The 21,763-nt window shown below is 37.0% G+C and overlaps 1 protein-coding gene across 1 annotated transcript in view; it reads left to right on the top strand.

Moving 5' to 3' along the window:
- The window catches only part of LOC129222159 (nuclear hormone receptor FTZ-F1-like), a 256,600-nt gene that overhangs the window by 107,062 nt on the left and 127,775 nt on the right, over positions 1-21,763 (top strand). Inside the window, exon 2 of the mRNA XM_054856616.1 lies at positions 8,276-8,608. Within this exon, the coding sequence (XP_054712591.1) occupies positions 8,276-8,608 (333 nt within the window). The remainder of the gene's footprint in view (positions 1-8,275; positions 8,609-21,763) is intronic.

Raw genomic sequence — 21,763 nt, 5'->3', positions numbered from 1 at the left:
AGTACATCTTATGGCACTGAGACAGAAATTAATATTTTCGAAAGACTTAAATCACACAATTTGCTGCCTCTAAAATTAAATTGAATTTCTAATTAAAGTCCGAACTATGCTTTGCTTGTAGGTACACTCTCTAAATTATTATTATTATTATTTATTATTATTATTATTTTTATTATTATTTATTTATTTATTTATTTTTTTTTTGCATTGAAGTAGTGAAACTTATGGCACCTAAACAGATATTCATACTTTAAAAAAAAATATGTTCCAACTTCCAAATTTGCCACCCTAGGCGGCCGCCTACCCCAGGAGCCGGGCCTGTGCCAGATCGTCAAAAAGGCTGTCCGTAAATGATGTCACACTTTTTTCTCTCAACATTTGTGACTTCCGCCCCTTTTTTGTTACCAAGTGTCACACTCCCACGCACCCCTCCCCCCTTTGTCACAGGTCACGCTAAAATGCTTGATCTGCAGCCCCCTGGTGAAAACCAGGGCCATGCAGAGTCGGAGGGAAAATGACTGACTCCAGCTTTAACTCTGACTCCGTCATTTACCTCAAAATCATTCCGACTCCGCAAGCACTGGCAGAGTTGCAGACTTTGAGGGAAAATGACTGACTCCAGCTCTAACTCTGACTCCGTCATTTACCTCAAAATCATTCCGACTCCACAAGCAGTGGCAGAGTTGCAGACTTTGAGGGAAAATGACCGACTCCAGCTCTAACTCTGACTCCGTCATTTACCTCAAAATCATTCCGACTCCACAAGCAGTGGCAGAGTTGCAGACTTTGAGGGAAAATGACCGACTCCAGCTCTAACTCTGACTCCGTCATTTACCTCAAAATCATTCCGACTCCGCAAGCACTGGCAGAGTTGCAGACTTTGAGGGAAAATGACTGACTCCAGCTCTAACTCTGACTCCGTCATTTACCTCAAAATCATTCCGACTCCGCAAGCAGTGGCAGAGTTGCAGACTTTGAGGGAAAATGACCGACTCCAGCTCTAACTCTGACTCCGTCATTTACCTCAAAATCATTCCGACTCCACAAGCAGTGGCAGAGTTGCAGACTTTGAGGGAAAATGACCGACTCCAGCTCTAACTCTGACTCCGTCATTTACCTCAAAATCATTCCGACTCCGCAAGCACTGGCAGAGTTGCAGACTTTGAGGGAAAATGACTGACTCCAGCTCTAACTCTGACTCCGTCATTTACCTCAAAATCATTCCGACTCCACAAGCAGTGGCAGAGTTGCAGACTTTGAGGGAAAATGACCGACTCCAGCTCTAACTCTGACTCCGTCATTTACCTCAAAATCATTCCGACTCCACAAGCAGTGGCAAAGTTACAGATTTTGAGGGAAAATGACCGACTCATTTTCCCGACTATTGAAATTTTAAACTTTCGGCCTCCGACTCTGACTCTTTTATCCCAAAATTAGTCTGACGCCGACTCCACGACGCCGAATCCGCATCCCTGGTTTTTACTGTGAAATAATGATTGTTCATTTGATTTGTTTTTATTTTCATTCTAAAGTTTAAGTTTATTTGTTCTAGTTTTGGAAACGCGAAATAAAAGGAAGTTTGGAGTGCTTTATGCAGGATTGCCAACTGCTCCGCAAAAATAACGAAACTCCTCAGCTCCGCAAGAAAGTTATTTTACTCTGCATTTCATGGCCGAGTGTTTTCAAGTATGACATAGCGTTTAAAATTTTTATTAAGTTTAAAAAAAAAAAAATGCTAGTGCTTAAAATGATAATCAAAGCTCAAAAATAATTTTAGATATATGTTTTTGAGCTGCGAAGTTTTAGTTTTTTTTAAATTCAAATTCATGCGAAATACCGAGCTGTTCCGCAAAATTTCAAAATGCTCCTCAAATTGTTTCTTCAAGGTTGACAACCCTGTCTATGTTTTAACAGCAAGAACTGTTCAAACGATTTTTTTTCTTCTGATCATGAAATATTTTATTATTTTTTTGTGTATTTTCTGGAACATATTTTTACTTATGTAATTTTTAATTTTTTTCAACGAGGGAAAATAAAATTCGAGGCGTTTTATTTTTACACTGAAGAAAGAGCTTAAGAAACTATTTTTTTTTTAGTTACTAAGATGCATCTATTTTAAAAAAGGTTTTATATTTTCTTTTTTTTTTTAACTTTTTGAAGGCGATTAATGAACTTTTTATAAAAAGAATGTTTGACATAATTTTCTGTCTAATTCAGAGAACATTGATAACTCCAATGAAATTCGGCAACGTATGAATCAGTGTCACGTGGAAATCAAACTAAAGCCGTTTCATGATGGCGACTGGAAAACACTCCGGCGCTCTCTCTCTCTCAGTTTAATGTCTGCTCTAAGGTCACCCACCCTTGGAAGTCCTCCAGGAAGGCAGCTTTCCCGTTGGGTGTTTTGACCCAAATAAAATCTCGAGTCGTGAACTTAGCTCCGGAATGCAAGAGTTCTTAATTTGGTGGCGGTTGACTATTGTATTCTCACTAGCGCCGTTCACATGACGCTTTTCGACCCAGGAAAAACCCTGCTTTCGACCGCAAGCCGGTTATTTGCTGGGGAAATGCTGGAATTTTTTTCCTCCTGCTTGGGGGTAGGAGAAAAGCCGGGTTGTTACCCAGAATGCACTGCGCCAACTGTGACGGTTTACTTCCTCCATTTAGGATTTGCGCAAAGGATGCTGGGTAAATCCGCTCTCTGGGATAAACCAGCTTTTCACATGTGAATGAGGAATTTTTCGATCCGGGTTTTTGCAGAGCCGGAGCGAGAAAATGCGAGGTAGAAAAACGTCATGTGAACGGCCCTACTGGAATCGCTTTTCTAGCAGACTCGATGTTTCCGATTCGACTCGCTCGGGCCGAAAAGTAAAATGATAGAAAATTTATAATTATTTCGATTAGTTAAAGAATTTGAAGCAGTTTTAAACTGACGTCAGGATTAATGCAACCAAATTTTTTCCTGATGGGGAGGTGGGGGCATTTTAGCCATATAGTCTTCACGTGTATACGCATACAATAAAATACTACAATCGGCAATATTGGTAAAACAAAGGCTTCTGGGGGTGGGGTTGCCTCCTTGGTTGCGCCTCATATTTTCTCCAAAAAAAAAAAGGAAGGAAATGAAACTGAATTTTTGCTCTTCAGTGAATAATAACTAAATTGTTTCATTTGTTATTTTAAAGTTATTTTAAGGGTTGGATTTGAAGGAAGTTTTAAGGTACTTTTCGAAGTCTTTTGGAAAATCAGATGTGTGGATTTGTTCCAAGTATTTTTTCCGAAAAAAAAAAAACATTTCACTGAATTATTTTATTTTCGTAATCATTTTAAAATGTCTGATAACATTATATTGATATTGCAATTATTGTCTTGCCATCAGAATTTTCCTCTCGTCAATGATTTTTCCCTTAAGAGCGATTTTTTTACGCAAAATATTTTCCTCAAATGCTTGATTCCCCCCCCCCTTGGCTCTTGTTAATTTATCTTTTTAGTCATAAATATTTTTTTTCTCTCAATCGTTATGTATATTTTTTCTCATACGATTTTCTCTTCTATATATGCAATTCCCCCCGCCTTTTGCCATTAAATTTTTTCCTTTGTTACTAGAACGCCTCTCATCCTTATGAAATTTTTAGTTCCTTAAATTATTTTCTCTTTTGAGGTTTTCCTCAAAAAGTTAAACCATTGAAAATTCTGCCTTAATTGTTTGGACTTTTCTCCATCATTATTCTTATTTTTCTCTAAGCCATGATTTTTGTTTTTTTTACTTATTTGCAGATACTTTTTCTCAATGTTTATTTTTTCATTAGTTATTCATATAAAAACCTTTCACTTAATCAGCAAGTTTTTTTCTCTTATTCTGAGCATATTTGATTTAGTTATGAAGAGTTTTGCCTCAAACATTATATTGTTTCGAAAGTTAATTGTTTTTTTTTTCTGTGTCTCTATTTTTTTAAAACTTTGTTATGAAATTTTTTGTTACTTCGTTATTAAGATTTTCTCTTCACATTAAGATAAATTCCTAAGCTCTTAGAACTTTTCGTTTAAAACTTTTCCTCGGACGCCCGGAGCTTCCATTGTCATCTTTTTTTGTAGCTAAAATTTTCTTTTTAGCTATTGAATCTCCCTCCTTAGCTCTTAGAACATTCTCTTCATTCATCAAAGTTTTTTCCTCACTCAACAAAAATGTACTCTCAATCATTCAAATTTTATTTAATTTCCATGACGGTTTTTCACTGTCATTTGGATTTTTACTGCTGCTCCATATGTTTCACTTTTGTGTTTCTCTTCCTGCCATGCCCTTATGTGATCACATTTCCATTGTACCCATTATAAAAAACCATAGGCGTGCGTAGAGCTATAAAATTGAGGGCACCACCACTGTGCCCGGAGTCTAGGGAACTTAGGGGATGGGGGTCGTGCCCAGAAGGGAGGATTATATCCAGAATTTTAGAGATTTCATACGCTGCTTCGCAAATAATTGAGGAGAAGCAAAATAAGATGCATAGGGTAACAGCATCAGTAATACACAAAGGTTTAGTGACAGACAGTCATATGTTTGGATTTAAATAATAAGAATTTTTGGCGGGTAAAACGGATGTTGCTGCGACCCATAAATACGGTGCAACTGCCTAGTGTTGTCGAAGTGATTTTTATGTGCCATTGTGTATTTATAAGGCATTGGTGGAAGGTTATGAACAGCTACCATGAGGTCTGCCGGTGTTTCATGTTCCTTTGAATTTAACCCCTTCAGTCGGAATTATGAAATATTGTACCAAAAATGTTGATATTTGGTACACAGTGTACTATGGTAAAGGGTATCTTATAGACAAAATTTTGAGTTTGTAGGGGAAAAATTAAAATAGCTATGCCACTTCCAATATTCCGGACTTATACTTTTGAAATCAATATTTCATGTACAAAAACGATAAAATACCGAACAAACTTCATTATACAATGTTCTACAAACAATTATGAAACATAATATAAGCGTTTGAAACGATTAATTAAAGATTTTATATTCAAAAAAAAAAATCAGGAAAAAAACCTCGCTTTTCAAATGAAAATCCATGGTTGGAAAAATGAGCCACTCTCTACCTCTCAATCCTTATATGTCAGTGTTGTCAATCCCAAAACGAAAAATTATTTCACAGATTATAATAAGTAGAATGTAAAGAGTCAACTACAAAAAAATCAACTAATTAAATCAATTATTGAATGATTAACAGCTGTTTAAAGTGTATGTCCGGTATACCGGACACCAGGTCTGAAGGGATTAATAAGGTTTTAGATTTAAAAATGAAGAACTTTTGCACATTTTGAAGAGAAAAAAGGAATTTTGTCCGTTACTCATCCTTTCCCCATCCTATCTGTTACTGGGTATCATCAGAATTGTTGGTGCCTGTTACAGGGGTTCGTTTCTTTTTTCGAAATTGAGCAAACAGAAATAGAATTAACTAATTCAGAGGACACACAAGCAGCCAAACTTTAGATAAGATGTAGTTGCAAGAGAGAAAAATACTTTTAAAAATCTAAACACATTAAAAGGCTCAGAAAGTTGAGTTAATCTGAGAGCGATGTGTTAAGCATGTCTGTTATTGGTGCCGTCGCCCTAGTTTGTAATAGTCTATGAAATGAGTGACATCTCGGAGACGTCTGCGTTAAATGAGGTAGTGAGAAGCAAAGGAATGTCAGTGCCAAAAGAAAATCAGTACACATGATAGGTGTAAGAAATTATATGCTCCATGCGGTTACATTGCATAACACTTGACAGGGATCCAAAGATTAATAACTTGGGATCTCCATAATTGCGTAATGGGGCTTTCCGCGAATGCCTACTGCGCAGATGCATGAGAGCGCCTGGGTTATATGGCGCAGACGGTATTATAGACAGTCATGAAGGCATGACTGGAAAAAACCTTCTGACCGAATAGCGGGATAACTTTAGGGCTTATCTTTTGACCGCGCTATTCGGGAAAAAGGGCAAATTGGATGCCAATCATGTATATTGTGTCAGTGAGTAGAAAAATAAATTAGTTTGTGTGTGTTGTGAATCTGATTTCTTCAATTCTCTCCCTCTCCAAAATTTGATTTATGGAAAATGACAAAAGAAAGGGGGGAGGGCGAAGATCCTCTTCAGTAGGTGAACCTCTCCTCTGTCTTGGGGCAAGAGATAGTACTAATAGTCCTGATAGGTGCTGCTACCTTAGAGCAGGAATACAAATGGAGGGAGCAAGTCCAATCATTGACTTAGTAGAAGCTGCCCCAAGGACCCCAAGTCACGTGATTCAGCAACGAATGGTTGGCCGGCTTTGCGCGAAACAAGTGAAATAAACTTGATTTCTTCCAAAGCTTTGCTTTAAAATCTATCACGTGACTAGGGGTCTTGGCCCTCCCTCCATTTTATCTTTTCTCAATGGCTGCTACACAACATGATGCAGAAAAAAAAAGTTTTACTGAAAACCTACCTAGAATCTGAACTTTAAACGTGTTTTACTCAAAATATTTCAAGCCCACTTGCATCCCTACTCCCGTATTTGGACTGGATGACGACTCCCAAGATGTAGTTACAAGAGGTTACAAGTTTAAGTGATTTTATTCGTATGTCACGTGGTGGTGGATGGAGGATGAGTGTTTTGTAATTTCTGTATAGTGCTAAAAGCCTGTTCAAAGAATTGACGGAGGGATGGTGGGAGGTAAGGGAGCCTTCAAAGAGAAAACGAAATTAGGATTCCAAAAGTCTAAAAAAAGCTTTTTACAGAAAAACAGCATCACATACTATACGACCACATATTATACGACGGTTTTGTTATGAGTTCCTTCCGTAAATTTTTTTTGCGAAAACCTTTTTCCCCCCTTTTGGTTTACACAAAATCGCCGCAGTGATCTATTATAGGAACGAACGTGTTTGTCTGGAAAAGTTGTGAAGTTCCCACTCTAAGCCAACCCCCGTGTTTACTGCTTGGGAGCAGCGCCAAAATAGTCGGGGTGAGTAAGAAAAAGAAAACAAATGATGGGAGAAATGGTTTTATAAAACTTAGGGTCAACTGCCATACCTTCCCCCGTAGTTAATGTCTATTTATGATCTGAGGGGAAGTTCTGAAGTTTGCGTATTCATTACATCAGCAGGTTAGCGTGAAAAAGAGAGCTTTTTCCTCATCTCTCGGGGGGGTTCCTCCTCCATCTCGGGAAGCGCGAAAAAAGGTAAACAGATAACACGGAGCAAAAGGGGAGAGGGGGTAGCGCGCGCTTTTGTGTGCGTGTGTGTGCGCGTACGTACAGGTAGAGCGCACTCCGGATTGGCCAGCGCGTTTATGGGTCAGTGGGCCCGCGCTGACATAGACCCACTACCGCCTCGTGGTTTAGTAGGTCGCGGCGAAAGTGGCTAACTCACGTGTCGACGAGACTTTCACTAGTGCCAGAAGCTCGGGAAGCAGGCAGTCGCTGCGATTCAGAGCTCTTCTCCCTCTCTCTCATCACGTGTGGATTAAACTCGCGATGGAACTGGTGCTCCACTGCGATTGGGGTCGCCGGATCGATTGACACACTCTTCTTGCCTTTGGTGGCCCTCTCTCACTTTCGGTTGACCTTTACCGAGTTTTTGTATATGTGCGCAAACGATACCCTCTCCACCAACATGACACCGTATTTTCGGCTCCAGCCCGCCTGACAGTGCCGGACTGCCAGAGCGGTCAAAACTTCCCAACGTCCTTAAGGATTGGATTTACTGTTTTGTGACGTTGGAAGTTTTTTTTTGGGGGGGCGCATTCATCGAGAGTGTGTGTGTGTGTACCGGAACATCAAACAGTACTGAAGGTCCTTAAGGATTTTGTGTGGTTTACTTTTTTTGGATTATTCATCGAGCAAGGATTCGAACCCATTCGTTGTGCCTAAGCCTACATCATATTTTGTGAAACATTGTGCTGACGAGTGCTGACACTGGAATATTTTGTGATTAAAGTACATACATATATATATATTTATATTTATCGAATTATTTGTGCGCGTGTTAACTGCAAAATATCTACCCGTCCCGAAGGATATTTGTGTTAATATTAACTTCTAGCTTTTCAAGTGCCTTTTCTTTTTTTGCGCGCGTGTGTGAAAAAATTGACCCGCGAAACGCTATCCAAACTACCCAAACGCGATGAAGAGCTACTTGCCAAACAGCTAAAAAAACCATCATCGCAGCGTTTCTTTGAACCGAGCACTTTGAAACACTTGACCATCAAGATGATGAGCTCATCGCACCTAATGGATACTTCTTTCTTCCTAGCACCCCCCGGCATGCTGACCGTTGCCTCTTGCCAACAGCAGAGCATTGGCAACCAGTCGCAGCAGGGGCCCCTGGTGGAATACCAGCACGACCCGCCGGACACCAAAGAGGGCATTGAGGAACTGTGTCCTGTGTGCGGGGACAAGGTGTCCGGCTACCACTACGGCCTCTTGACCTGCGAATCCTGCAAGGGGTTCTTCAAGAGGACCGTCCAGAACAAGAAGGTTTACACGTGTGTGGCTGATCGCAGCTGTCACATCGACAAGAGCCAGAGGAAACGTTGTCCATACTGTCGATTCCAGAAGTGTCTGGACGTCGGCATGAAATTAGAAGGTGAGCCATTTCTTTTGTTGTTTCTTTTTCTGTGTTTACCGTCGGTTCTGTACGCACTGCTAAATTTTCAAAAACCAAAATAAGGCATCGTTTGCAAAATGCGCATCTCCTCAGCTGTTTATCTCCGATAGCGTGAATTTAAGATAAGGACGGATCCAGAAAATTTTCAAGGAGGGGGTGATTATGTTTTTCTCTTTACTCTTTGGGAACTTCGATTTCTAAAAACTTTCGGAGGGGTGTACTAAACCCCATCTCTTACCCTTACATAATCAAAAGTGCTCTACAGTTGTGTTTCTTTCGAGAAATGTTCACTGAGAATCTTCGAACATCTCTAATGTCATCGAAGGTCATCTAAAATTAAGGATTTGGAACTTCAATTTCGAAAAAAAAATCCTGTAGAAAGTTCCGGTCCCTATCTCTAGACGAGTGTAATAAAAGATGGACTAACGATTTCGTTTTCAAGACTTGAATTTCAGGGAAGTCATGAAACGTCATTCCCTTTCTCTTTACGCCTTAAGATTATGTAAAATTGCGTTTTTGGAACTTTTAATATCATAAATATACCTGACGAAAGTTCTTGTGCCTCGGCTCAAAGAAGGGGCGATCGCCCCCACCGCCCCTCCCTTGTATCCGTCCTTGATTTAAGATGTCTTCGGAAGGTTTTGTTTGTTGAGTTCTTCAAACCATGGGCGTGTCCTAGGCGAGAGATTTAGGCAGGGTCTTGCAAAGAAATTTCAGGGCCCCCGTCACAAACCACTTTTATGCCTTCCTTCCCATATTGTTTTCGCCTACGTCCCTACATATATTTCACCCCTTGTTTAAAAAATCTCGGGCCTGGGCCAACAGGTGTCCCTTCTCCACCTCAGTCATTGGATTTAGAGACATGTCCACCCGACATTCAGAACGTTTCCATTTTTAGCCAAAGAAAAAGGATTACAAGTTTCCATACCTCCCCCCCCCCCCCCCCGAAAAATAAAAATTACCCCCTCTAAAATTCTTTTCTGAACACGCCACTCTTTAAACTTAATGGTTTTCCACATAACTCTAGTGCATTCCAGTATTGCTTTACAATCATAGTCTTAAGTGGATTCGGCAACCGGTGGGCAAATAAAAGCCAACTTTTTGCAAACCTTACCACCAGAAAATGAGTAGCATAAAAATGAGGTTCATTCTTGTACATTTTTCTTTTGCGACAAAAATAACTGAGTTCCTTAGATTTGAGCCGTGAATGCAAAAGCGTCAGACACGGGATAAACTGTCCGAAACAATCATACATAACACTGTTGATTTCTATCCGTGCAAGTATAATTATTGTATGTCGCTGTTATTTTCGCTGACACAGATGGATTCATCCTCCCAAAGCTAAGCTGGAGAACGGAAAGTTATAACAAAAAAGAGAGTTAATGGGTGGGACAGTTGATCGGGGATTTAAAAGGATTTTATACACAATTTTACATTCCGAATTCAGACCTAACAAAGAGTTATTTCGGTGAAAACGGGAGATGATTTACGCTTAATGCTTTGTAGATTGTTCCTATCTGCATCGGGCTATTCAATGTTTACAAAAAAAAAAAAAAGTGAGAGTGTGTACAGAATAGTAGTAAATTTTGATGTGGTAATAATGGCGTTTTCTAAAATATTACTACTTCGTTTTGAAAGGGAAATGGATACTTCTTTACTAATAATAAAGCTGAAAGTCTATCTGTCCGGATCTCTGTCTGTCAGGATCTCTGTGACGCACATAACCCAAGACCGTTCGGCCGATTTTCATGACATTTGTCACAGAATTAGTTTGTAACATGGGGTGTGCACCTCATAGCGATTTTTCGAAAATTCGGTTTTGTTCTTTTTCTGTTCCAATTTTAAGAACATTTTCCCGAGCAAAATTATCATAAGACAGACGAGTAAATTACAAAGTTATCATAACGTGCAACCGTAACATGAGCGAGAAATTCATCTTATATTATTTGTAAATACACAGGCGAACCGAAAGACCTTTCAATTTTCTACTACGGGCAAAGCCGTGCGGGTGCCAGTTGAACTAAATATTTTCCATCCTAAAATAATGTTTTTAGTAACGGGTTTTTGCGTGAATGATTCAGAAAGGTCCCCCCCCCCCCCCCCCACTCTCTTTTGAACAACCTTTTCCCGTTTTTACTTAAGTGTTTGTTATTGGTTAAAACTTATCGTTCTCTTTTATCAGAGGATCAACGTAATGATTTCTATTCTTCTAAGAAAGTTTAATTAATTTTCGTAAACGTGCTTGAGATAATGCCTAAATCCGATTCGAAAGAAGCGATATTAATGAAATCACGCATAAGATATTTTTAAAACACTTAAAAAAACCCATCCTTTTTTTTTCTTTTTTTGTTAAAGAACTTACGATTTTAGTTTTTGGTCTCTGAAAATATTGAGCGTATTTGTTCGTAAGAGTTGAAATTTTCCTCGGGATAGTTTCGTTAACATTAGTTATTTTATTTGTGCTACATTATTTATTTATTATTATTATTATTTTTGATTATTCAGTAAAGGCAGCCGTTATAATTTGTTGTTAAATGCTGTTATTACCGCTAGATATTTCACTAACTGAGCTTCTCTCTTCCCTCATTATTTACCTGCTTTCTTTAAACATCTAATTAATAAATATTTCCACTACTAATTTTTCAATTAAAAAAACTTTTGTATTACTAAATGTTACCCAATTGTGGCTTTGTGTAAAAAGCTTATAAATTTTGAGCTTACTTGAAACCTATTTTGCTATTGATACGCGATCGCCGTAGTTTTCACCATTGCTGATGTAAAGAAAAATAAAATAGATAAACAAGATTCCCCGCAGAATCTAAATTTTTCGTGTTAAACAAACGCGAACCTTGGAGGATACTCAATTTGGAGATAAGATTTATTTGTATATGATATTAATAATAATAAAGAAAAAACTGCTGCTAGTTAAACATAAGGAAAACTGGGTCATTCGTTCATCAGAATTTGTAACAGATATCTGTATTCAGGGAATGTGAAACGTTTTCATTTTTCCGATTCTTTTTTGCGTTCGCATTTTCTCGTTGAGCTATGATTTGTTTTAGTATTTTTAAAAATGCATTCCTGACTTCTCAAAGCGATGGCGTTTTACTAAATTTTTGAAGTGACCTTAAAGTTAAGTTCACAACCATTTAAATATAAGAATGTCGGGAAACAAGATGTAATAGTTTAGTTTTAGTCCATACACTTTTTTGGGAGAGGTGACTCGTTTTTAGGGCTATTTCTTTTAATTCCTATATAAAACTGGAAATTAAACTTCTTTCCACCATTTTTCTTAGCTCTTTGATGTTACTTTGAAAAAAAAAAGCTTCAAATTTTTGCTTAAATAATTATTTAATTTGAAGCAAAGTTAGAATGTTGCCAAATTACATTTATCAAAATCTCATCTTTTTTTCAGTAAAATACTTCGTAATTTTTCAAGCTCTCTCTCTCTCTCTTTTTTGAATCTCAAACTGTGTCTTTAAAACGTTTGATAAAGTTATTTTTTTAATGGATATGAGTTCAGTACACTTTTGCAAACAGATTTTTAATTAAAGGCATTTGATCTATGTTATTCTTTTCCCCAATAGTGCAATTTTTTTCTTCTCCTTGTTGCCAATTTTATATTGCAACTTAATTAAATCCCAATACTTTAATTAGTCATTTTGTTAGTGTTTCAACATTTGTCCAATTTTTAAGACACATACTGTATATCATAAAAAACATCTATTTAAATCCCAATTGTAATGGTAATTGTCTAAATTTTCACGGTAATTAAAATGGGAATTAGATTCTCCTATTTTAGGCATCTTAATTTGAAAACTATTATGTTATACCTTGAAGTGTAAAAAATATTACAACCCGTATTCGTTTCAGTATATAAATAAATATATTTAAAAAATTCATTAAAATGCGTGGATTGAAAAGTAATTGTTCAAACAATTTAAAATATATAGTACATTCAACATTTTAAAAAAATTACACAACTTAATTATTTGGTACGAGAGAAGTTGCATGCAATATTTTGAATAGTTCCAGATTTTCACACCAGGTGGTGTATAAAGGCATTCGTCAACTATGTAGCACTTGCGTCATGCTAAGGGTGATCATGTTCATATTTTTTCATATCTATCTACTTGTCAATTTGTTTTTATTGTCTTATTTGAAAATCCTTTAAATCATGAAAAATAACGTGACGTACTTTTTTTTCTCAGCCATTAATTTTTATAAAACGTATACAACGTATATCAGTATACAGTACTCTCTTATTATTATTTTATTTAGTCTTACTTGTTTGCGATATCTTCCTTCGTTTCTTCTTATTTATTTTATTATTATTTTTTTTAAGTTGTCTTGAAGAAAATTTCGTGTTTTCTTTTGATATGGACAACCAAAATATATGATTTTAAAAGACTTCACTTGTTTCAACAATTTTTGCGCAACGCATTTGGCATGAATTGTTTGTTCTAAAATTAAAATGTCAGTTAGCTAATTTTTCGAATTTAAAATTACGTTACGATATCAAATTGTCGAAATTCTTCCATGGTCATGTTTTTTTTAAAACTAAAATTTTAGATTTGTACTTCGATTATTAATGTTATTGCTACCATTTTATAAGTATGCTTGATAAAATTCTGAAATTTGAAAAAAGAATTATCTGTTATCATAGCTCAAAGAATTAAATTTCTCGCGACTAATATTTGAAACAGCGATGTTTCCTTTGCTTTTTAATTTCCTTAAATGCGATTTCCAATTTTGACTTCTCAGTTTTTTCAAGCGTTGCAATCTTTACTCTTATTTACGCCACAAATGTGTCTTGTTTTATAAATAGATTTTGTTTTCTACAAATATTCACATACATAATAAACTTGGACTTGTGCTTAAAATTTAAATGAACTTGTGCACCATTGTGAGAAAGAGAGCTCTTGGAAAACAAATTAATTTATGATTCTGTAAAAACATGTGATTTTTGTCTGATTTTCAAGGAAATTAATTTCTAAAAGTGTTTTTGCCTGCTTAAAAAAAATTGAGTCCGCCATCTGTGACATCAATTGATTTCACTTTTTCTCACATTTAACGCTGTTTAAAAAATATCGATTTGTTTATTGTTCTTTTCAATCTCCCCTCCCACTCATGCACATCAATATTAGATTGTTTTTAGAGGGGGTACATTGACCTTGAAACAATGTCGTACATTATGGAGCTCCATAGAGAAAAATGAAAAGGACCATTTAAAAAGAAAGCCATATAAAGCTTGTTCATGCGCAGGGATCCTTCAAAGTAGCGATTTTTCTCTAACAAAATGATGAAATTTCAATTTATTATATGCACGAAAAAAATTGAGCACATTCGAAGAAACAAATAATTTTTTCGCAACATGAATTGATCGGTTATTAATTCTTGTTTTTTGTTATTCCCACTACTCTGACTTAGGAATAGGTCATTCAAAAATAAGCAACAGGTCCCAGCCCCCGCTCTGACGGGAATGTTAACTGAATAAAACAATACATTTGTTATTAATTTTCATTGTGTGTAAATCGACAAAAAGAAGAAATTTTCTAACTCAAATGATTGAATGTGTAATGTATTATTTGGGAGTTAAAAGGAAAAAAAAAAAAACGCATTGTCCTTAGGCAAGCCAAAACGAATGTCAATCAGTGGCGGGATATTTCAATTTGATTTATTATTTCGGGGGAAAAAAATCCCCATGAAAATCTCCTGCGAAGTAGCAGTGAATGAATGTGTACGGGCGTGGGAAGAGAGCGTTCCGACCGCATCGCGGCGCTGCAGTGCGAAAGGCCCCGCCCCGAACAGCTTTAGCAACAACCGGCGACCCAGTTTTTCTCTTCAAATCATCTGACCTACTGACCTCGTTGGCAAAAGCGGCGAGAGATAGAGCAAGTGTTCTGCTGCGGAGAGAATTGCGCCGTTTTTTTATTTTCTCCCCAGCTAGGTCACTGTTAAAAAGACTTTCTCACTTTCACTTTTTAGGGAGCGATTTCCCGTCTTGTCTGTTTGCTTTCGCTTTTCACGTCGAGCTGACGGTTCGGCCATTTTGTGCCTCGATGATGTCGCAACCAGCGCCGCTCGCGGCTGTTTTGCGCAAACTTCAAAACGATACGGTTGCTGCTTGTTTACGTCATGGATTCGCAGAGCTCGTTAAATGCTAACTCTTAAAACTGCAGTGGAATTTTGGGAAAAGAGAAAAGGTTTGATGGGAATTGATAGTAAAATCGGTAGAGAAAACGATGCCTCAGAGTAGGGGAAGGTGGGTTACTTCAGGCTTTAACTACTGAGAACGGGTAGGACCATTCTACCATCACGTGTGGGACATTCTTACTCGATAATTTCACCAACATTTTGTTCTTGAACTTTATATTTTGATTAAACAGGAGTAAGCACATTTTTTTCTCTTTCCATTTGATACCAAGATACTCCTGATATGTTTTATTTAATAACTTTGTTACTTAACATATAATTTATTTCCATGCGTCACATGCGGGACGTCCAAAGTGAGCCTCTTGTTGTTTGCTGCATACATTACTAAATATGTTTGCTCTATTAGTACAGCAATGACGAAACAAGTTGTAGGCTTTGAAAGCTAAGGTTCTAACGTAAAGGAAACATATTTCATTTGTTGAGAGATAATTTTTTTAATCGTTGAAAAAAAAATGTGTATGGCCATTCCAGTGAAAACGGCCATTTTGTCCCGCACCTGACGGTTCTTTTTTTTCATAAAAAATTAAATAATTTTGAAAGGCAAGGTCGAAATTTTTTTGCAAAAGTCACACGTTGTTGTGATTTCTTAAGAAAAAATATTTTGTTCAATACCCATTTGAATTATTATTTTAATAAAATGTATGAAGCTTCACATGCGGGGAAAATTTCCGTTTTCCTTGGAATGACCCTAAAGTGGTTTTAATTTGAAAATATTCTGGGTAGCTGCTGTGATGCATCTCTTAGTATTGGTAACGAAGATGCAATACTGAAGAACCCTCGTCTACGAATATCTAAATGTATGTTGATCTATTGCTCGTTTTCCTGGTGACGTCAAAATCATGATTTATTCAATCCATTCTATTAAAAGTAAACAAATGTATATATATTTGTTCGTATTTATTTATGTCCGTCTAGTTTTTTATCAAGTCCGGTTCCAACCATCGAACTCACAGAATATCATCCTGTTTTCGTAATTTATTTTTAGAAGACTTTCTTAAAATTAATGATGAAGGTAACTATAGTCGATTTACTTAACCTGGCAACATTGTGACGCTCACGCAGGTCCTAATCACCTCATTACAACACTGCCAGGTTAGATTTGCCCTAACTATAGATATAAAGTGACAAATCAAATAGACCAAGTTGTGACGAAAAAAGATTTTGCTCTAGTATAGTCTTTTCGCAGTGCATTCCTTATCTTACTTTTCTTTTTGATGATGCTTGAAACGATCGATAGCGAACTATTTTATTGAGAGGTTTAGGACCGTTAATTATAATCCAATTTTCTCGCTTAGACTAATTGCTGTCCAACAGAAAAAAAAAAGTAAGTGTTGACCTTGGAACACTTACGTTACGTAAAATATTTAGAAAATCTAGATAGGAGGTTTGGTTCATGTGCTCTATAAAATGGGCAAATCAAAATATGTAAAGAGAAATCAAATCAATCTGTAATAGAGAGTGCTGCGTTGACATATTCGAAAAACTAAAAACAACGGTTGTTTCGGATGCTACTTTTATCTATAGACATTATAGAAAAGTAGAATGAATGAGAAAATTACACTGAAATAGTCGAGTTCAAATTCTTTGCATTCTCCCACAGTTAACTGTTGTCTGAAGAAAGAGCTCAATTTCTCTTTTACATTCACAAATTTAACGGAATAATCTCATGGTTTTTCATTACATATATTTTAAAATCTTTTTTAATTGTAGCTACTTCTTTTTTCCTTTTTTAATAAATAAAGTACCTACTCCTTACATTAGTGTTTCAGTTAACTTCCTTATTTTATTTGCTTTTCTAGTTTAAATTAACTTAAAATCATGGTTATATGCAAAAACTATACATATTTGTTTCTAACGGAAAATAAACTTTTAAGTTCATCAGGAGTGTTCACAGGGGGGGGGGGATTATGGCGCAAGTTGCGTAATCATTTTTTTAGGGGAAGAGGGGGATATTTTATTTTTTAAAATTATTTTTTAAAATTTATTTATTGATTTATTTTTAATTTAAACTATTTGTTTAATTTTATTCTGTTTATATTTTATTTCATTTATTTATTTAGTTTGTGTGGTGTATGTAAGTCATTAAAAGTCAGAACGTTTCAAATAAAATAATAATAATAGTTAATAATAATTAAAATAAATAAATTAAAAAAGAGAGCTAAAAATGAAAAAGGGAAAGAGAGCTGAGAAAAATGGGGGGGGGGGGATTTGCGCCATTGAACTTGGGGGGGGGCACCCCTGATTCATTAATACAGTGCGTAATTCATACCCAATTCAACGTCGATTTTAATGCGTGATGAAAATGGCCAAGGGTCGCAGTTGCCCTGCCAAGTGTGATCTTTAGAAGAAATGCCTTAAAAGAGATCATAAAACATCTGCTTGTAGTTTATTCGACATAGTATGCTTGAAAACCTTACGAAAGGACTTGAAAATGAACCTTAAAAATTTGGTTAATGTACGAGATTTTTCAACGGAGCCCCATCCTTTAGAAACTGATCTTTGATTATTACGTTATGCACTTACTCAAACTCACCTTACAGTCCTAAAAGTATTGAAATTTAAACAAATTCTTTTTAGAACACATAATTTATAACATATTTTTAAATTTGAAATAATCTTTACTAATAATAAAGCTGAAAATCTCTCTGCTTGTCAGGATCTCTGTCATAGCGCCTAGTTCCGTACGGTCGATTTTCATGGATTTTGGCACAAAATTAGTTTGTAGCATGGGGGTGTGCACCTCGAAGCGATTTTTCGAAAATTCAATTTTGTTCCTTTTCTATACCAATTTTAAGCAAATTTTACCGGGCAAATTATCACAACGGGGACGAGTTAATTACCAAATTATCATGACGTGGAACCGTAACATGAACAAGGCATAGCAAATTGGCGAACAATTCATCATCCAGTATTTGTAAATATACAGACGAACCAAATGACCTTTCAATTTTCTCCTCCGGGCAAAGCCGCGCGGGTACCCTTAGAGTTCAAAAAATTAATCGAGACAGGGTTTATTGAAAATGTAAATCATATTACTTCATTTTCCTTTTTTTTAAATTATTTTTTCCCTAATGGCAGAACTCCCCTTGGGTACGGCCTTGATTGCATAAAAAAAAAAAAAAAATTAATAAATAAATAAATAAATAAATAACGTTGTTTGCTCCTTTATTGTTTCTACAAACCGTTTCACTCGTTGCGCGTACGACGCTTCCCCAGCTCAGCCAGCATGGTCGTCATCGGATCCCATGCAAATAACCGTATGTGGGCACCGTTTAGCCCTGACCCACTCTCTCTCTCTCTAATGATCTCCTCTTGTGTTTACTTTCCTCTCCATCCCGCATCCTTTCCTCCTCCGGCTTTCATTAACACTTCCCCCATCATTCGCTGCCTCTCTGAAACGCAAACATTGTGTTTCAATGTGGCAGCTTCCCTCGCTGGAAATGGGTTGCTTTTGTTTCATTGGTTTGTGTTTCATCGCGATGAGCCTCGACGGGTCATACTCTCGGAGGAGGTATGCGAATTGAGGGAATATTAGGGGAGGAGGGGGATAACGTTGCATTTATCGTTATCTTCTTTACTAATAATAAAGCTGAAAGTCTCTCTGTCAGGATCTCTGTGACGCGCATAGCGCCTAGACCGTTCGGCCGATTTTAATGAAATTCGGTACAAAATTAGTTTGTAGCATGAGGGTGTGCATGTACACTTCGAAGCGATTTTTCGAAATTTTGATTTTGTTCTTTTTTCTGTTCTAATTTTAAGAACATTTTACCGAGAAAAATTATCACAACGAGGACGAGTAAATTACCAAATTATCATAACGTGAAACCGTAACATGGGCGAGCAAATGAACATAGCAGATTGGCGAAAAATTCATCATCCAGTATTTGTAAATATACAGACGAACAAAATGACCTTTTAATTTTCTACTACGGACAAAGCCGTGCGGGTAACGCTAGTGATGAAATTAAGTGGAAAAAAAAATCTAGCTTGTACAGTAGATTTAGCTGCTTAAGACTCTCTTGCTACAACTACTGTATATGCTAAAAACAAATTTTCATGTTTTGTTATCACCCTCCGTGCCATTCCTCCCGACATTCCCCAACGTTTAGGAAATCGCTTCGTTTACTCCTGTCACTTTCTGAGCTATCATGTGACTGCTTTTCGCTTTCCCCTGAGCCCGATATTTGCTTGAAACAAATAAAATAGTAAAATGATGCATGTGCTAGATTTCAGTAAATTGAGCGGGGCCTCTCAAAGCCTCAAAAAAGCCTCTCAACTTCAACTCGAAAAATTCCCAAAGGTGTATTAATAAATTATTTTTGTATTAATCAATCAATCAATCAATCAAACAAACAAATAATAATAATATTAAACCGGTTTTCACGCTAGTACAAACGAAAAAAACTACTTTCAAGACTTGTAAGCCAATATTTTTCTTGAAATGTCTGAGACAGCACGTAAAATATAAGTACATGACCTTACCCAAGGGTTCCCAAACTTTTCCGATTCGCGGCACCCTTTGAAGAATTATACTAGGGTGCTTTGAGAAAATTCTATCTCCAGCACCCTTTGCGGCACCCCTTTCCTCTCCTTAGGGTGCCGCGACACCCAGTTTGGGAATCCCTGACCTAACCTGAATGTTTTTCTTTGATGTTGGTAATGTCGCGCGCTATTAGAAGAAAAGATCTCCCGAAATTTTCTCAATTCGGAGTTAAAAATGAACAGCAAGAAGAATACTTAAGGGAGCCAAGAGAGCCAAACAAACTGGTAGTTAATGCAGAATTAGCAAACCTTAGCTTTGCCATCAATCTTTGAGTTGAACCGCACCATTGCTGCGGTCGCTCATCTGGGATGCTAATTCTACATTAGCTACCAGTTTGTTTGGCTCTCTTGGCTCCCTTAAGAGATTTTTCGCCTCCAGCTCGTGTGATTCCTATTCCGGGCTGATGAGTGCTAAAAAGCACGAAACTGCAGTCCTAGGATGGAATAACTGAGCTGGCGGTGTATTTTACGTATTTCTGCCTTAGCCCTGCCCTGGCTTTAGGGCGGTAACTTACTACAAAATCCTCTTTTGTTTTTAAGTTCTAATATTGCCTTCGTCTTCTGTCACATAAAAAGAAAGATTGGCAAACTGATATACAAGTCATTAAAATAAATCTCTTTGAAAGTTAATGGTATTGCTCAGTTAGCTCCAAGGTCCAAGGTTTTTTATGTCCAGCGAAAAGAGGATTTTCATTCATTTTAAACTAATTTGTGGTTTACTAAGCCATTGTTTGACTACTCGTGTTTTCCAATTTAATCCGCACCCTGACACAGGAACGTGAGTTCATCGTTGTCTGATTTGAAAAAAAAAAAAAAAGTAATAAAAAAAAGAATATTTATGAAGCGTTAAACATGCATACAAATTAGTTAATGCGATTTGCCCGAAGGAATTTACTCTTCACAGATTAGTGAAGAAAAAAAAAATTACACGAAAGTGGAAAAAAACAGGCTTGTCCTTTTAATGACAGTAAATAATAAATGAAAAGGGAAAAAAAGTAAAAAAAAAAAGTTTGCAGACGCCTCTTCAAGGTTAACTACTTCGGCCGCCCTTTTGCATGTTCGCGAGTTCTATTCCTTCCTGTTCGCGGAACGTGACGATTTGTCGTCCTCGCTTCCAACAGAGAAGTGAAGTGAACAGGTTAATAGGCTTCCGATCGAGTACCCAAAATAGATCATTTGCATAGATACACGAGAACCCCTTAGCTGTGCATTTTTTCCCTCGCAGCCATTGGAGGGTTAGGGCTCGTATTTGTCGGACGAAATTGGTTGAGCTTTATCTCGCACACCATCATCAGCAACAGGTATCGAATTCGTGATCATTTATGGAGTGCAATCTATTAGATCCATGGCATTTACATCAAAACTGCATTAATTAGTCATGTAAGTGCCTGATGCAGCTGCGTGTAAAAGTAAACTTTGGCTCGAATTAAAAAAAAAAAAAAAACTGACCCCGTTTGCAAAGGTAAAAAGTTAAGCAAAAATCTAGGCCTTAAAAAAAAAAAAAAAAAAAAAAAAAAAAAAAAAAAAAAACGGAATTCGATCCAGAGGCTGGAACATATGTCTGCCGGCAGGGGCGTGCACGGGGGGGGGGGGATGTTTGTTGGCTCTGGCCCAAGCCGAAAGGGGGTCCGAGATTTTTAAAATAGTGGTGAATTGTATGTAGGGATCCTAAAGACGGATCCAGGAAATTTTCAATGAGGGGCGATCATCTTTTACTCTTTACTCTTTGGAACTTCAATTCCTAAACATTTCCGGAGGAGAACCTTATTGCTTACCCTTACGTAATTAATGGTGTTCAACAGTTGTGTTTCTTTCGAAAAATATTCACTGAGAGCCTTCGAACCTACCTCTAATATTTTCTAACATCGTCTAAAATTCAGGCTTCAAAACATCAATTTCGAAAAAAAATCCTGAAAAAAGTTCCTGTCCCTAAGAGATGGACTAATATTTCGTTTCCAAGACTTGAATTTCGGGAAAAGCTCCCTTTCTCTATACGCCATCGAAGATTATGTATAAATGAGCTTTTGGAACTTTAATATCGTAAATGTTCATGAAGAAAGTTCATGTACATCGGCTCAGTGTATGGGCGATCGCACCCACCGCCCCCCCCCCCCCTTGTACTCATCCTTGATGGGATGGATCCCCAAAGCAAAGTACTTGAAGATGTTCTGCAACGTAAAATTATTTGACCAAATTTGTTCTGCAAGTGCAATGCTTGAGCATTGTATTAAGAAACCAACGGTGACCTTTTTCACAAATCGGATGCCCTAAATCCAAATCGTTCCATAGAGGAGTTTTTTTTTTTTTTTTTCAGTTTTTAAAACTTCACTGCTGCTATGCACTTTTGTAGAAGCTAAACCGATTGAGATTATCCAA

Source organism: Uloborus diversus, chromosome 5 (assembly GCF_026930045.1).
Source record: "Uloborus diversus isolate 005 chromosome 5, Udiv.v.3.1, whole genome shotgun sequence".
Taxonomy (NCBI): Eukaryota; Metazoa; Arthropoda; class Arachnida; order Araneae; family Uloboridae; genus Uloborus; species Uloborus diversus.
This window is presented reverse-complemented; position numbering and strand designations above follow the sequence as displayed.